We start from the raw sequence: 18570 nt of genomic DNA on the forward strand, positions 1-18570 counted from the left end.
CAGAGTGAGTTAAATCCTTCTAAGATGTGTAGCTTCTTTTGATGTTGCCCTTGAAGCCACATAAGTGGTTTTTCTTTCTCTTCTTTCCCCCCACCCTCCCTCTTGATCTTTTTTGATGTCAAATGAGACAAAGAATGGAGCAGGAAAACAGAATTCCTGCTAGTTGGATTTATTTCTCCCCTCAGAAACAGATTTCTAAACTCATTCAAGGAATTGCCTTAGTTTTCAGGTTCTCAGCTTCACTGCAGCTTCTGTAATATCAGTACACCTTTTAGAATGGAGTTCACCAAGTCTCTTAGAGAAGTGAACTGATAATCTGAGCAGCAGGCAGTCACCTGCTTTCAAATGCATGTTTATGAGGTAGTGTTGCAAATATCCTGTAGTTAAAATCTATCTGTATTTGTGTGAAAAAAGTTGTGCACATCTGTGCCTAATACATTCTACAATCTCTTTTGTGCCTAGTAAACAAGTAAATAGCAAATACGTCCTTGAAAGACCAGGAAATGTAGGCCTTATGCTGCTTTCTTCAAAGCCAACCAACCAGTTCAGTTATGGTTGGGGCAAACCTATTTTACAAAATAACCAAACAAATGCAAATGTCTTTAAATCTTTTAATAAGCATAAATCTCAAGGATTAATAAAATGTGACCCTTGTACTTAGTGATGTTGTAATGGTATCCTGTTCTAAATTAAATCCCAGGCTAACCTGTGCTTTGTGGATGTAGACAACCATTTCATCGAGCTGCCAGAAGACTTGCCCCAGTTCCCAAATAAACTTGAGTTCATTCAGGAAATTTCAGAGATACTAATGGCTTTTGGAATTCCACCTGAGGGAAACCTTCACTGCAGTGAAAGTGCCTCCAAGATGAAGAGCCTCAGAGCATGTGACCTGGTTTCTGATAAAAGAAATGGGAACATAGCAGGATCACCTTTGAACTCCTATGAACTGCTAAAGGAAAATGAGACTATAGCAAGACTCCAAGCACTTGTTAAAAGAACAGGTGTGAGTCTAGAAAAGGTAAGATAAAAAATTACCTGCACTCTCTCTTGACCTGGAGCAGCAAGTAGTCTGAAGTCATGGTCCAAAGATTCCATTTGTCTCTTTTCACTAGAAAGTTCTTTATGTTAGCATGTTCACTAACCTTGTGTACATCTGTAGAGACAAGGGCAAGCTTGGGGGAGAAGGGAAGTGGGATTTATTCCCATAACATCTAGGAAACCTTTGGCCGTCCCCCAAGTTTGTTTTTTTTTAACAAATATAATGTATTTAAATATTACAGCTTGTTTAATCTTGATTTTACAATTTATTCTAAATTTACACCACTTTCTTATGGTACATGTGGCTAAAACTGACACTCAATCCTGAAGTTGGAATCCGGTCTTGGTTTCTATAGGTATCTGTCTTTCTCATTGTGTGTAGAATACTTGTATATACAATATGCTTCCTATAAGAAAACTGAGATGCTTTTTTTCTGTTGAATGTTGCAAAGTGCATTGGTGTGTGATTGCACAGCCCATGGTGACTCTGGTTGGATTTTTTTGGGTGAGTAGAATTGAGGAAGAAAAGTTGTTGTACTTTTTGCAGACCAGGGATTATCTGAAAGACCATTGTGAAGTGTTTTTTTTTTAGCCTTTGTAGAATAGAATGAAGATGTACTCTGCAAAGGTTTTATTTTATGCTTGTATAAATTACCTTGACTGGCTCTTTATTGCTGAGTCTCATTCCTAATCATGTGACTGTGACTTGGTCTAAAGGCAGAGCCAAACAGACAGAAATTGTGTGACCTGCAGTAGGTTGGAGAGGAGGGCCACTTTGTGGGGAGGGAGCTTCTTTTACATTTTTTCTTCTTGTTCAAGGGAAAATTGGTAAGAAGCTTTTGTTCTTTTGCTGAGTGGGTTGGGAAGTGATGGGAGAAGTACAGGTCTTTTTACATGTCTTGTAGGTTTTTGCACATTTAGGCCTTATCTACACTCTTCAATAGTAGTTAAAGTCCCATTTACTAGCCTTTTTTGTGATGATAGGAGTCTATAGGTTGTAACTGTCAACATTTTCTCAAATACTTAAATAATTAAAAAAAATCTGTTTAATAACAATACCCAGTTAATAGGTAATGCATAGATGCCAAGTGCTACTTATGGGATACAGTTAGAAGTAATGGCTGAATAGCAGAGCTCTCTGTAGCAGAAAGTTTGGCTTGAGGATGTTACTTATAGCTGGCCTTGGACTGCTGTAACCAAGGTGCTTTAAGAAGGATGGAAGAGATGCAGCAACTGCATCATGGTCCAGATGTTGCAAGTTCTAGATTTTATGTCTAATTATGTGTGGTGGTGCCTCTTATAATAATTAAAATAGATGGGGGTATCAAATGTGTATTCAGAATAGTGCATGAATGCTTGTGGCTTTGATTGTTGGGGTTTTTAGGTACTCAGTTCCTATCAAAACTAATATGAATTGAATATCTGAATCTCATATTGCTGTTTTCATAAATTTTAGGCCATGTACTAACTGAAAAAGCGTTTTATTTAATCAGAGATTACTCTGGGCTGTGTAGTGATGAATTGTGCATTAGGTTAAAGGAAACTGGCTACTAGGCATGCACAGCTGCTTTTTACTGTGTGTTTCTGTCTTTGTTTGAAAGGCTGGTGTGTATTGAACTGTAACAGTACTAAACCTGGACTTGTATTACACCAGACAGAAATATGTTTGACTAATATGCAGGGGTGGTAAAAAGCCTATGCAGGTGATTAAAGGGTAAAGGAAAGTAAATGAAGTATATGGCATACATGGGCATGGATATTGTTGTTATCTGTCCTGTTTTAATCTAATGCATATCAAGTGCAAGCAGTACTAAGGTAGATTATGGTTTATTATTTAAATTAGAACTTTTCTGGACAGAGGTTTCATTCTAGAGTTTTTGATGTTGCTGTTACAGTGCTTGAAACTGTAAGTAATTTTTTTTATTGGCATGTTGATGAGGAGTAGCAGCTGAATGGCAGATTAAGCTATTGTATACCTAGAATGCCTGACAGAGCAACAATACAACTTTTTTGTGTGTGTTCCCTTACTTTTTTCTCAGTTGGAGGTGCGAGAGGAGACCAGTAGCAAAAAGGATCTTAAAATTCAGTGTGAAGAAGAAGAATTCAAAATCTACCAGCTGAACATTCAAATCCGAGAAGTTTTTGCCAACCGCTTTACACAAATGTTTGCAGATTATGAAGTATTTGTCATTCAACCCAGTCAGGACAAGGAATCTTGGTTTACAAACAGGGAACAGATGCAAAACTTTGATAAAGTAAGTTGCAGTAAGAAGGTATGCCAATGTGAAAAGTAAAGCAGTATTCAAACCTAAGACCTTTGTTCATTGGGCCATAAAATGGACAACAGTACTGTCAAAATTGTAATTTCTTCCTTAAATGTCAGTGTTCCCAAAAAATGTCACATCTTGTATGTTGTGTGGAGAAATACATACATACACTTAAGGGATAAAGTTATTATTCTGAGGATACTGTAGAAAAACTCACTTAGTGGCTAACCTCTAAATTAAGGTTAAATATTACTAGTGAAAATTATTATTTCTTTAATAACCAGAGGAATTGCTGAATATGTTACTGGATAAAGCCATGACTCCACACAACACTTGGGTATGTGTGTACCAAATGTTTCCCTAGAAAAGAGCTAGGGATAAACAAGACGCAGTTCTTCAAATTTTACTTTTGTCTTCTTTACTTAAATTCAGATATTTGTCATGGTTCATGTGGGTGAAGATTATGTTGTAATGGTGCCTGCTTAAGCACTAATCTGATTCCCATCAAATTGTACGAAAAGATTCTCATCAGCTTCATTGATTTTGAGCCCAGACAGAATGACGTAATATCCACACCTGTGGTACTGTTGTAGTTTGCTGGGATTCTGTTGAAATTTTTTGAAAATGAAAGAAATGCCAGAATTGCAGTTTAATGATTCCTGTGATATCATAGAATCGTAGAATGGTTTGAGTTGGAAGGGACTTAAAGATCATCTAGTTCCAACCCCCATGCATGGGCAGGGCATCTCCCGTTAGTTCAGGTTGCTCAGAGCCCCATCCAACCTGGCCTTGAATATTTCCAGGGATGGAACATCCACAGCTTCCCTGGGCAGCCTGTTCCAGTGTCTTGCCACCCTCATACTAATGACTGTAGTAGGTGATTGTAATGAAACTACATAGCCTGTTTCAGAGGTAGAATGAGTGTGTGTAAGTGGCACCAAAGCACTCTAATGCACCCTTGATTAGATAATTTGGTACTTTTGGTGGATGTATCTCACTCTGCAGACTCCCAAACACTCTTATCTCTTTTTGTCTGTTAGGCATCTTTCTTGTCGGACCAGCCTGAACCTTACTTGCCTTTCCTCTCAAGATTCCTGGAGACCCAAATGTTTGCATCTTTTATTGACAATAAGATTATGTGCCATGATGATGATGATAAAGATCCTGTTTTGAGAGTATTTGATTCTAGAGTGGATAAAATTAGGCTGCTAAATGTTAGGACACCAACTCTGCGCACATCTATGTATCAAAAGTGTACAACCATTGATGAGGCTGGTAAGAGAAATAAACCACTTTCTTGACACTTAAAATACAACTAGTTCGTGCTACTTCTTGTAGACATTAGGTTAAAGTTAAGCAACAATTAATGCTTTGAAACCTCAAAAAAAATATAAGAGACAACAAAAAAGCTGAGGTGTAAAGCTGAATTTGGAACTAAATGTTGTGTAGCAGGCTGAGATGTGAAATGAAATTAATGTAAAGTTATATTCAACTCAACTCTTTTCCCACATGCTTTGTGTGAAAAATGTTTGAGTTTAAGAAGAGAAACATTTTTCTCCTTTTGGTGTCTGTTCATATCTAACAGTCTCTTGTACTAGTAGTGTACCTGTTGGGGTCAGTCAGAAACTTCCATCTCCTCTCTTAAATTTGTGATCTGCATTTAGTTAAGGATGTGTGGTTATATAGATACACGTCTGATTAAGACACCTTTTAAAACAATAAATTTCTTACTCTTTCAGAGAAATCGATTGAACTAAGACTAGCAAAAATAGATCACACTGCAGTCCATCCACACTTGCTGGACATGAAAATTGGACAGGGGAAATATGAGCTTGGATTTTTTCCCAAGCTTCAGTCTGATGTTTTATCTACTGGACCAGCAAGCAACAAGTGAGTAAGCTTGAACAGCAGGTGCTGGATCTTGTTGAGATCTATGGAATGGTACTAAAGCAGAGATACTAGAAAGTACACTCAGTAGATTTTTTTTTTAAGTGAGAACAGATTATATGGGTGGGTTGTGTGTGGTGGTTTTTTTATTTATTTTTTTTCCTTGTGTTCCTTGGGCTTTTTGTTTTGTTTTTTTCTTATTTTTTTCTTTTTTGAAATCATGACTTACAAAGGCAAATGGACTTAAGAAAGCCCTACAATGTTTGAGGTTATAGTTGATGTACTTCAAGTTACTCATAATTACTCTTGATATAAAAGCAGATCTCATTGGATCTCAGTAAAGAGCTAGAAATATTTTAGGATATTGCCCTATAAAAACTTTAGAGGAAGAGGAAAAAGGGGTAGTCTGTAACTGGATATCATAAAAGAATGGAAAACCACAAACAAAGAGTGTGTGATCTTGTTTTCTGAAATCCTTGGGCTGCCCAAGGCTGGTTTCGTCTTCAGAGATTTTTTGTATGTATTTGCAGCTGCACATGCTGTGATGCAGTTGATGTCTACATATTCAATATACAAAAAGATAAACTTCTTATTTCCCCCCTTGCTGCTCCCCTTCACCTAACTCTTGGCATCTGTTTAATAATACTCCCTGTCTGTAGATGGACAAAGAGAAATGCCCCTGCACAGTGGAGGCGGAAGGACAGACAGAAGCAACACACCGAGCACCTGCGTCTTGACAATGATCAGAGAGAGGTGAAAACTGTTCAACTATAGAGATCTGATGTTGTTTGTTTTTTTTTTTTCCTAATTGCCTGAATAATGCTCTGTAACCTTTATGAAATGTCTAGACTCTTACTTGCAGTCTATCTCTGCTCTCCCATAGTTGTATTTAATACAGATGAAGTTCCTGGTTCTTAGCAGACCAAAAATACTTAGTTTGCTTACTCTAAAAGTTACATCATTTTTACTCCCTCTCAGGACAGATTTATTTATCCTATGTGTAGGAGAGTCATCATGTGCATTCAAGGTTCTTTTTTGTGTGTTGTTTTTCTTGTTTTGTTTGTTTTTAAAGGGAGGGAAGGGTGGAATTGGTCTTAACAGCTTTTAGCCATTTATTTCCTGTCTCTAATTAACTTATCCACCCTATTATTTTGTATACTTGATGGAGGAAAGATAATGACCTCCAGAGAGTGAATAATTTCATCCTAAAATCAGAAGCATTGCCTTTTGGAGTTGCCTGTTTTTCTACTGTAGATAGATCATAAAAGAGGTTTTAAGGTAGCAAACTGACAGAGACAACCTCATACTAAGGTGGGAATGTGAACCCTACCTGTTCTGTCAGGTTTGTGTCTGTCTGTTTTTACATGGCACAGGCTGCTGATTTTACCCACCTTCTGAGCCTGGTAACTTCTCTCACCAGTGCTTCTACAGCTGACAGTTATTTTTTCTGATGAAGGGATTTTGAAAGATCTGGGTGATGTGAACTAATTGCAGTACAGTTTTTGATTCATATGATACAGACCGCAAACTGTTACACTGGGTGTTGATTTATGCATAACTGCAAGAATAATCGGGTTTAAAAGATCAGAATTAATATTTCTGTTTAGTAACCTCAGAGCTTTACAGTTGTTTAAATGTATGTTTTTCATTAAAGACAATATTCTCTTGCCTTGTTAAATATCTTCAGAAAAGCTTCATTTGGAATTTTAAAGTAGTCTAGTCTGGTCTTTGTTAGATAGTGTTGTCAAAGTCAAATAGCTTTATCTGTCCAGTTCATTCTTTTATGGTAGTGATGAGTTTAATTTCCTTTCCAGTATGCTAATTTCCAGAATTTTCTAATTGGTTTGTTTAAATTTTGTATAGTGTTATCCATATCATCCATAGCCATGTAATAGAAAAATGTCTGCATAATAAAAAAAAAGCTATGAGCAGCTTCTGGCTTTGACATGTTCCATATGCTCAGATAACTCTTAAAGTATTTTTTACAAATATTTACATAATACAAATTTTTCAACAAAAGTGAAGAATAGTTGATTTGTAAGCTCATTGTTGCTTTTATCAATTACGATGTTCAGCACACGTAAACTTTTGAGACTTCAACTAGGTTATTACAAAGACAAAAATCTACCTCTAGTCTCTGGGGTTTTTTGTTTCGTTTTGTTTTTTAACTGACTCGTCACATGTTGATTATCCTGTAGGTTTTATTCTGTCGCTCAAGGAAAATAATTTATGAGGCATAGAAATTACAAATAGATGCTCAGGTGAGGGTACCGACTGCTAGGTTAATCTCTGCTGGTGTTGTAGGATTTTATGCTATACCCTGTTGATTACATACTACTGATTGGACATTGACCCCCTCTCCCAGGTGAACCAGAGACTTTCCTATTAAGTCTGAAAGAATGGGGAGGGAGCCCTTCTGAGATGAAGGCTGGGTATCAGGCTGAGCAGAAGGCAACGGTTTCAAAGTGCAGTGTTTTGAGTTTTAGATTGAAGCTTTGGGGCAGCAAACAAAGCTCTCTGGAATTTAGACTTAGTAGCTTTTAACTTGCAAATATTTGTGCCCAGTGGAGAGTGGAGTTTACACCAATCCAATGATTGAATACCATAATTTCTTTTTCCCTTTCAGTTTCATTACTTATGAATGTATATTTATGTTTAATGCTTGGAAGTTCTGCATTGTATTATGTCTTCACTCTCTTCCTTTTCTGTTTTGCATGCTTGCTTTTATTACTTCATATGTACTTACACTTTCGCTTTACATGGTCTGCTTGGCTTTTTGCTGCCAACTTGCCCTACCAGCACCTGGACTTTTCCATGTCAGAGCTTCAGTTGCAGTTATGTTTAGACTGGGACCAGCATGATTGGCCCTTCATGCCCTCTATAAAATCTGTGTCAGAGCGTTATCTGGTATGTCCAATGCACAATATGACTGTTACAGTTCTGGGTAAAGATGCATAATTACATGTATATATCATAGCTCTTTAGTGCAAGGCTGATGTAGAACATGTTGTTTTCCCTCTTTGCAAAGATCATATCATGTTTGATAATCTGTCTATTCACTGAAGTTTCAGTTGGTCATTATTTCAGTATAAGGCAGACAAGTTACCTATTAATCTGAAACATGTCCTAATAGTGAGTATTCTGTCAGTGCCTGGACAGGACCTTCTCTATGTCACTTATTCACAGTTAGCTGTGTGCCAACCAACCTGTCTTTCAAAACATTTGTCAAATTATTCTTGTCTCTGAGGTGAGAACAATGGCAACTCCTTGGTGGCAGTATCAGGAGCAGAGAAGCAATCTCAGTTATAGTGAGTTCAGGAAATTATTTTGCTCATAAATGCAGATGGTTCACAGCTGAAAGCTGTTAGTAGCATTATGCAGCTGCTTCCTGAAAGACTGGGGGGTTGGCTAAGAAACAGAAGATTGGCAGGAACACAAGGCACAGATCTCAGATGATGTCAAGCTCCCCACAAAGTTTTCTTGCAGTCCCCGTGTAGACTAGTCTGCCATTTGAATAGTCTGGGTAATTATTACAAACTTTTGTTTTATATGAAAAAAGAACAAGACAATTCTCAGTGGTGGAGGGAGTAACTGAATCTCTATGCATCTAAGTATCCTTGACAGTTTATATTGTGTTTTTGTTATTCAGCAATGTGTGTTCTATACTACCTGGGCAATGTAAATGGGGATTAGACCTCCAAGGAGACAGTACCTGAAGTGTCTCAGCCCAGTGTGATGCTGGGTATGAAAAGGGGCCTTTTCTGAAATGGGAGATCTGATCCTTTCCTCCTGGTTGCACAGGGCTGGGTTTTAAAGACAAGCTTATTCTTTTCTCTTGGCAAAGTAGTCTCACTTGCACTTCCGTCTGTATTTGTCAATTTTCTTCCCCAATACAGAAGTATATCCAGGAAGCCAGGAATCTGGGCAGCACTATTCGGCAGCCCAAGCTGTCTAACCTCTCTCCATCGGTAATTGCACAAACCAACTGGAAGTTTGTGGAAGGTTTGCTGAAGGAATGTCGAAATAAGGTAATGCAGGGAATATTTCTGTTCTCTTGCACATCTTATCCATCCTTTATGGACCATTTCTTGGCCAATATGTTTGAACCCCCTTCTTCGGCTCTTTCTGCTTTATTCATATAAAGATTTTTGCACGGTAGTGAGAAATTAATGAAGATACTGTACTTAGAAACTATGCAGGGAGTGGAAACTTTATCAAACAGATTTATGGTAGAGAATGTAAAATGTTAGAAAGATACTGAATATTCGGATGGGTCTTTGTCATCCTGCGACCAATGTTTGTTATAGCTTATTTCAGTTATCACTAATGAGACTTTACTATTTCAACAAGAGTGAATATTCTAAAAGAGGAGGTTCTGAAAATGCTCATAACTAAAGGTTAAAAAACTTCTGAAATATAAGTTTTCAAGCACTTAATGAAGAAATTTGGCACTACTTTACAGACGTGCTTCACCAGTATACATTTGACAATGTATTAATCTGAATTAACTGTTAATGTTCATACTAATGCAGTAAAGAGAATCATTATCAAATAGACACATTCTTACCTTAAGTCAGTGGAGGTAATATAGCAATTATGTACAACTTCTTGTAAAACAGTGTTTAATACAGGTATCTACTTCTGATTTCACTTTAGTTTTCTGTGTGTATGAAACTCTCCAAATAATCCCACTCAATAGAGGCATATGATGCTGACAATCCTTGAAAATAGACTTTCACTGGGGAAATGCAACTCTAGGGAATGTAGTGAGCCTGCTGTTAGCAGAGAGAGAAATTCCAGGGGAGCTGAGGAGAAGAACTTAGAGACTAAGTTAAGAGTCCTTAGTCTGAACTAAGACTGTGCATAGGTGCCTAAGGGAGTATTGCTCATTTGAGAGCTACTCTAGAATAGCAAAAAAGATTAAAAAAATGTGTAAAAGATGAGAACAAGTGGTCCTCTAGTAATTTTTCCCTCCAGGTAACTATATGATTAATATATTAGTGACTGGGAGACTGTACTTTAAGAGTCAGTGAGAGCTTTGACCATTTTGAAATTGTGTATGATTTAGGAGAATGTGGCTCATCAGGGAAGCACAAGAGATGCACCCCGGAATGGCTTTGGTTTGAACACAGATGCCCTTCTGACAGAACAGGGTCTCACAGGAAAGGCATATCCCCGTGCTACCTGGAAGTGCTTGTGCACGTGCACCTCCTCATGGACATGGTGTACTGCTCCCAGTCCAGCACTTGCCAGGCTTCAGAAACACGTAAGCCTGCCTTGCAGGGCCTTGCTGTAGGCAATGCCTTTGAAGGCATTGCTCTGTGGAGGCTTATATGCCTATTTGCAAGCCCCTCGATAGCTTCAGAAATACTGCAGACACCCAGTTACTCTGCTACATCTTTGCTATCTTGTGCTTCCTTGTTGGTTATTTTAAAAGTGTAAGTAATTGTGGAAGTTCCCATGGAAAGAATTAAACTCTCTTTTGCCTTGTCCTTTTTGAGACCAAGAGGATGTTGGTTGAAAAAATGGGTCGAGAAGCTGTGGAGCTAGGTCATGGAGAAGTGAATATCACAGGCGTAGAAGAGAATACCCTGATAGCCAGTCTGTGTGACCTCTTAGAAAGGATATGGAGCCACGGTCTGCAAGTCAAGCAGGTGAGGAACAAATATTCCTGTAATTTGCAGAGTGCACTTTCCTGAAGTCGTGTAATGCTCTTCCTCCCTCTGCTTTCAGGTGACACCTCTTGTGTGTATGTAGATGTGCAAAAATACTTGTGTTCCTCGTGTCCTTTATGTTGGTTACTGCCACCTTGCCCGTCTCCACTTTCTGCTCTGGGGTGTGTGCAGATGCACATGTAGATGTGTTCTACAGATGACTTCTTGGAAGACTTTCTGTTTAACCTGGGGTTCTTATTTCATTTGCGGTTTTGATGTTTTGTTTTGTTTTTTCTTTTAAATAGGATTGCAAATAAAACTATTTCTGTGTTCTGAATACTTGTGTTATTGAAGTTGTTAGGCTATAAGACAGAATATGCTAGAAGGTGCTGTCAGTGGGATACAACATGGGGAATTTGTTTTCCTGAAGGGTAATTTAGTTTTTAAGAGTTTGGTTCTTACTGAATGATGTAGAGATAGTTAAGAGATACCTACAAGATCAGTAGTTAGAGGTGTTACTTTTCATATGAAATTAATACTTGTTTATTGTGCTTTTCTGTTTGGAGTCACTTGTGGGGCTAAGGGGAGTTTGGAAGGCCTTTATCCTTTTGTCCTCCTTTGTACAAAGGTATAGCAAGGACAGTGAGGCTTATAACTGGTTTTTAAAAAGTATGTGCAGGATAAATGTATGTAATCCAGACAACTGTAATTCAGTATCTCTGTTCCCAGCACCCAAACGCCAGTGTTTAAATCTGCTTTCCTTCAAACTATGCAGCAGTTCTCTATGTGAAGATTTATCATGTGATTCTCTCCCTTCCCTCTTGTATATCACTTAGGATAGAAGCTGTACTGCTTTCGTCTTAGAGGACAGAGCATCAGCATACTCTGCTTCAACTCAGATTTGGGCCTTTCAGACCACCAGGAGGCCAACCCTACATAAGGTTAATGCTTTGGATTGATTGCAGATGTTGGCAAACAGTGCTGAATGGTGGAATAAATAGAGTGGTGGAATATAATAGAGGCCTAATGGAGGAAGTGCAGTGCATCTTGTATTATGATCCACAGTTTAAAAAAAAAAAAAAAAAGCACCACTATTTATTTGTGTGCTCTGGCCTTTATTAAATATGCAAAGCCTTCTGCTTTATACATTGATTTTATTTTATTTTTCAGTCATGAGCCAAGGAAATCTCTTCTTACTCAATTGACCATAGTAATGTCGATGGCTTTCCTTCCACCAATCCCTGCTTTTACCTCTTCCCTGCTGATGAGCCCTGATAGTTGTACATTAGCTTCCATGTGCAGCAGAGTTGTCAGATGTAGGGTCTAATGACTGAAGTAGTCAACTTTCAGGTGGCCTTGGTTATTCCCTTGCCCATTCTCTGTCCCACTGCTTTCCTTACTCTGTCTTCCTTTCCCTTATAGATACAGCTAGCATCACCGTTGCTATTTGGTGAGGTTAAAGGAGAGTAACACCATGTTAAAGGAAGTGGGCAGATACAAACTGCATGAGCTACTACATTCATCGTGATTGTTGCTACGTTGTACATCTGTTTGCTGCAGGATACTTTTGTTTGCTGCTTTATGTAATCTGTTGCAGTTTTTGCTGTGGCAGCTGTTTGCTGAACACTGGACTGTGTGCTTGTGTGTGTTTATTGAGAGGAAGGCCATTTTTGGATGATAATGTTCCCTAGTTGATACTTTTAATGCTCTCTTTTTATGTTTTTATAAGACTTACAATTTTGGCTTTTCATGTTGGATCTGTCAGGTACACAAATGAGGCATTGAATTTCCCTGGATTTTTTTTTTTTTTCAATATCCTCGCCACTGAACACGTGTTTTTAATAAATTTCTCTTAACACAGACACTCTAGGTTTTATCTTCTGGAGGCATGCTACTTCTGGAATAATTGCTCATGGCCATTAATTCTTTATGTCAAGTGTAGGAAGCAACAGGTTTTAACTGTTCAGAGATTTTTAAAATTGGCTTAAAAAAAATAAATTCAGATCTGACCCATAATTACTGCACCTCCAGGAAGATACTTACATGATTTTTTTGATTACACTGATAGTGCTGAATTAACAACTGTTGCTTTACAGTCATGGTTTCTTTCTGCACCAAGTTGTAAATAAAAATATGACTTTGTAATAGGACTGCTTTTCTGAAAGCAGAAATGCTAATTCTTTACTGGGAGATTTCCAGTTAATATAATAATTTAGGAAGATGATAAGTAATACTAATTAATTTCCTAATTATTCCAGATTGAAATGATTCTAATTATGTGCTGAAGAGCCCCTGTTCATTTACTGCTGCCTTTCTGTGGCTTTGCAAGCTTTTGATTTATCATGCAGAATATTTTGGGATGAATCCAAGAATCTTTTTGGTTTGCCAGTGGAAGATTTCCTTACATTGTTTTAAGCCACCAGAGATTTAAGAAAGCAACATAATGAGCAAAATGCACCTTTTGACATAATTTGATGGATTTATCTTGGCCTAAATACTACATCCCAAATGGCAACTTTTCAGTTGGTTTTATACTGTTGTAGAGCTGGAGTATTCTGGCTGATGAGCTTTCATTGTCCTACTTGATTTTAGGTTGTCTTTTCTTACTCTGTTTGTGATTATCCAAATCCTTTGCCTGATGAAATTGAAGGGAGTGTTTTGAGGTTCTGAAAATGGACAGTGTGCATCTGTTTCTCTGAATTACCCTGAAAGGAATCAGATACACAAGACTTGGGTGTAAGAGGGTTAACTCAGGCTGGCTCTGTATCTCTTGTCATCTCACTGCTGGAGAGGCAGGAAGGGAAAAACACATAGGACAGGTTATGGCCTCAGACTTAGAACTCGACTTGCACACAGAGTTTTGCAAGCCTCTAAATGTTTTCTTCTTATGTTAATGAACAATGAGAAATGCTCAGTTGACTTTTTCCTGTTACCAGAATAATTAGATTTTCTTTCTCAGCCTCTTTACAGATCCCGAGCACTTATTGTGTCTTGTTTTTGTTGTCACCAATGACTTTATAGGGAGAAACATACTTAAAGCAAGTTTTTGTTATGGCTGATATTTTCAATGATGATTTAAACTTTTTTTAAATTCAGCTGATAGTGATTTCTTTAATTTTTAAATTTTATTTTAATTTTAGGGAAAGTCTGCTTTGTGGTCTCATCTGCTACATTACCTAGAAAACAGACAGAGAAAAACTACATCAGGCAGTTTCAGTACCTCAGGTAAGATTGACTTCAGTTGGAAGAAGATGATAAAAAAATGCACCTATGATTAAGAGCTGCCTGCAGATTTGCACTTTTTAAAGTATTTAAAATTATTTAAGGTATTGTATCCACTACAGAATTAACATGGACCTTGTGCATTTTCTCAATAGATTTTTGTGAAAAATGAACTTGTTTGCATTGGCCCCTCTTGTTTGGAAGTAACTTGAAATAGCTAATGTTTTAGAGAGAGGTTTTAAAATGGATCTGCTCTGATGTGCCTTCTTCCATATGACACATAGTCACTGTGTGACTGGCAAAGCATATTACGTTATGGTTGGGGGTGGAAAACAAGTATAAGCATATAAAATCGTGCTGTGCATCGTGGAGTTTTAAAGTCCCTCTTGAAAAAAACTGAACTTAATGCTTAAAAGAAAGGCATTTTTAAAAGTACAAAAAACACTGAATAAACCTTTTACTTTTTGTTATATGAAACGTTGCAGTAAAAGTAATATTGCACATAAGGTTAATAATCTGTTTCTGAGGTTATGAATATAATTTTCAAGCAGTACTTCTTGTGTCAGATGGAGGCATAGGGTGTAACTTTGCAGAGAAAAATAGGTTTGGGGGAGGTGATGGGTGTTTGTTGAGTTTATTGGGTTTTTTTAAATTGCTGTAGGCAAAGAGCTGAGCATTACTAACATGGGCAAAGTCCTGTAAGGAATCTAAAACAATAGCTTGGAAAGTATCAAAGTCTCCTGAGTGTCACTTCATTCATAGTGTTTTTGCACATCAGACTGAAGTTACAGTCAGTTTTATGCTTTCTAAATTGGCAATGAGGGCAGGGCCTGTATTTATTATACAGCTTGATTCTAGAGTGGAATTTTAAAGAGTAGTAATATCGCTTAAAAAAAATCTAAACCATGCTATTTACAAGAGTGGTGGGGTTTACAGAAGTGTGCAAAGTGATACATTACTTAAGTGTATGATACATGGTGTACTGAGTTAAATACATTGAACACAGTTTTCTGATGTCAGCAGTGCCAGTTTTACTGCGTAGAAAAAAGGTAGGGTAGTCTTTTAAAAATAACACTTGCTTAGTATATGTTTTAAGCCATTTGATGTCAAACCAATTTCAGCTGAATCTAAGCCCTTTAATGTGCTGATGATTAGTGTGTGCTGATCTGAATAATCATCTGTGTAGGGTATTAGATTTTCATGTCATTTTAAGTGGAAATATGAGTCAATGTCTTCACAAAACATTGGTTCACCAATAACACAGGAGTGCAAGTTGCTGTTAATTCACCTTCTTATTTTTATATTGATTTTAAAATCTTTAGATGGATTTTTACAAATAAGGAATTCTCTTCTTCTGAATCTAGGAATACTTCTTGATTCAGAAAGGAGGAAGTCTGATTCCAGTCCAGCCATGTCACCTCTTAGAATCTCTCTCATCCAGGACATGAGGTGAGTTTAAACTACTAAAACCAGCACAGAACACCTATGAGATTTGCATTCTTGTTCTGTGTATAATGTGTACCCTACAGAAAAATCTGTTTCATACAGCAGGAGGAGGATGTGGGGAAGAAACCTGCTAAACTTTTTAGAGTATTTAGTGCAACCTTTTCATTGACTTTTACAAAAACAGGTGCTATGTTGAGATTTTATGTTGTCACAGCTACTAGCTTATAGAAAAACCCTCACAGACTTGTCATCATTTTTATAAGTATTCTGTATGGTTTTATTTCCAGAGATGGGGTGTAGCATATGTATTTTCCCCATCAAAGCCAAGTTGATTGTGTAGTCTGAGCTCATTCTTTCTTCTCAGTGAAGAAAGCAGTTTAAAGAACTTCTTTGAGATAAAGGAGAAGTTTATCTAACATGGAGTACTGTGGTGTGAATAGTTATAACTTCTGCACAATGCCCTGTTTTCCTTACATTAAAAACAATATACAGAACTTCTAAATTAATTTTGAAATTATTTTTCTTTCCTATTTTTTTTCCATACCAACATCTAATTTTTTCAGTGGATAGGAGTGAACTGAGGATTTTGAAGGGACATGCTTGTCTTTTAAAAAAATTTCATTTGTGACTTCTATGCAAGAAAATCTACTGGTGACAAAGACAGTATTTAATTTTCCAAAGCACTCAGCCATAAATATTGCAGTGATAAGGTCCAGAATGGTTCTTAAATCATGTGAGGCAACGGTCCTGGTTTAGAATTTTGTAAATAAGGCACTGCATTGCAGATGTATGCTTTTCAAGCTCTTACTCTTTTTCAGCTGGATATGCAAAGAATTTAGATACTGCTGAATATTAAAGTGATTACGCCTCTTTTTCCAGTTTGCATTTTTTGCAAAGTACCTTCTTCAGCCTAGCTTGGTTCAAAAGTACTGTCATATTTTGAAAATACTGAGTAGTGTCTCTTTTTTTTTTTTTTTTCTTTTTCCAGACATATCCAGAACATTAGTGAGATCAAAACAGATGTTGGCAAGGCCAGAGCCTGGGTTCGTCTCTCTATGGAAAAGAAGTTGCTCTCTAGGCATCTAAAACAGCTGCTTTCAGATCATGAACTCACAAAGTAAGGTGGCTTATCTTGGGCCAAGCTTTTTGAAAATAAACCTGCTTAGTTGTTTGACTTAAAAACCCGGAGTGCCTTTTATCTTCTCTGCAAAATGAACAAAACAAACTAGACTTCCAAGTGTGTCTCTGTACCTGTGTATGAACTAATTAGGAATTATGATTCCGTGTTGGGGTTCTTCAGGTACAGGATCAGTTCTGTCATCATAATTGGTCTGTGACTTTGAGGTGAAATCTTCAAAATATTCTAGGGATTAAGTGAAACAGGACATCAGTCCAAATGTCACTACTTTGCTGAGTCAAGCTTTTTATGTTGACCCTCTTTGTAACAGTGGGATATTTTGTTTCCCTTGGATTGTTTGGGTTTTTGCAATGCATGGTTGCAGTTCTGTCATGACATGAGGAGTGTAAAGGCACATCCAGATGTGCTTCTGTCGTTCTTATTAGTGTGACTCCAAGTGGCTGTTCCTTAGCTTCTCACTTCTATGTCCAAATCTGAGACATTTTTTAAACTCTTTTCAGCACCATGTAAAATAATGCAGATAAAATCAACTTCTGGTGTGTTTTAAGAGAGCAGATAAATGTTGTACGTGCAGTACCTTGAAGGTGACTAGGGAGGCTGTAGTGATCAGGTTTTGCATCTCATTTTGAGTCAATAAGCTCAAGATGAGATCTGGTAATCTTTTGAAATCATCCATCTGAGTCTTTCAGAGCATGAATGTCTATATCTCTAGATCAAACTGTCAGTGTCTCAGCTTTGTTTGTCCTCTCCTGTCCAATAAAGATTTTGCATTTATAGCCTGCTTAAGAAGGTGAGTTGCTTTTGTAATAGTAAAATATCTGCTATTGCAACCATTTTTAATTACTTCTTCTTAACGTTTCAAAATCATACCTCACTTTCAGTTCTTTGTGTGTGAAATAATGGAAAAAAATAAGAAAAGACCTAACAACTGAGATCCAAAACTGTTTAAGGGGTAATTGTTCTATAGGAAGAAAAAGTGCAAAGTATGCAAAGTACAGGGTGAGAGGGATGTGAGTGAATCATAGAATCATAGAATCATAGAATCCTAGGGGTTGGAAGGGACCTCGAAAGATCATCTAGTCCAACCCCCCCACCAGAGCAGGGTCACCTAGAGTACATCACACAGGAAGGCATCCAGGCGGGTTTTGAATGTCTCCAGCGAAGGAGACTCCACAACCTCTCTGGGCAGCCTGTTCCAGTGCTCTGTCACTCTTACAGTAAAAAAATTTTTCCTGATATTCATCTTAAACCTCCTATGCTCCAACTTGTATCCATTACTCCTTGTCCTATCACTGGTCTTCACTGAAAAAAGCTTAACTCCATCGTCTTGACACTCACCCTTTACATATTTGTAAACATTGATGAGGTCACCCCTCAGTCTCCTTTTCTCCAAACTAAAGAGACCCAGCTCCCTCAGCCTTTCCTCATAAGGGAGATGTTCCACTCCCTTAATCATCCTTGTGGCTCTGCGCTGGACTCTTTCAAGCACTTCCCTGTCCTTCTTGAACTGAGGGGCCCAGAACTGGACACAATATTCCAGATGTGGCCTCACCAATGCAGAATAGAGGGGGAGGAGAACCTCTCTTGACCGACTAACCACACCCTTTCTAATACCCCAGGATGCCATTGGCCTTCTTAGCCACAAGGGCACACTGCTGACTCATGGTCATCCTCCTGTCTACCATGACCCCCAGGTCCCTTTCACCTACACTGCTCTCCAGCAGGTCAGCCCCCAACCTGTACTGGTGCATGGCGTTTTTCTTCCCCAAATGCAAAACTCTACACTTGCTCTTGTTAAACTTCATCAGGTTTTTCCCCGCCCAAGTCTCCAGCCTGTCTAAGTCTCTCTGAATGGCAGCACAGCCTTCTGGTGTGTCAGCCACTCCTCCCAGCTTAGTGTCATCAGCAAACTTGCTGA

General features: G+C 37.9%; 1 protein-coding gene across 4 annotated transcripts in view; it reads left to right on the forward strand.

Annotated features, from left to right (window-relative positions):
• DENND5A (DENN domain containing 5A) overlaps window positions 1-18570 on the forward strand; it is a 72727-nt gene that overhangs the window by 37881 nt on the left and 16276 nt on the right. For 2 of the 4 annotated variants that reach the window (XM_051622545.1, XM_051622546.1), the window contains 11 exons: window positions 701-1018; window positions 3078-3293; window positions 4346-4580; window positions 5045-5195; window positions 5852-5945; window positions 9089-9220; window positions 10694-10846; window positions 11683-11787; window positions 13987-14071; window positions 15433-15517; window positions 16503-16631. In XM_051622545.1, the coding sequence (XP_051478505.1) occupies window positions 701-1018; window positions 3078-3293; window positions 4346-4580; window positions 5045-5195; window positions 5852-5945; window positions 9089-9220; window positions 10694-10846; window positions 11683-11787; window positions 13987-14071; window positions 15433-15517; window positions 16503-16631 (1703 nt within the window). The remainder of the gene's footprint in view (window positions 1-700; window positions 1019-3077; window positions 3294-4345; window positions 4581-5044; window positions 5196-5851; window positions 5946-9088; window positions 9221-10693; window positions 10847-11682; window positions 11788-13986; window positions 14072-15432; window positions 15518-16502; window positions 16632-18570) is intronic. The other 2 variants (XM_051622547.1, XM_051622548.1) reach the window with 1 other exon arrangement.

Source organism: Apus apus, chromosome 5, assembly GCF_020740795.1.
Source record: "Apus apus isolate bApuApu2 chromosome 5, bApuApu2.pri.cur, whole genome shotgun sequence".
NCBI lineage: Eukaryota > Metazoa > Chordata > Aves > Apodiformes > Apodidae > Apus > Apus apus.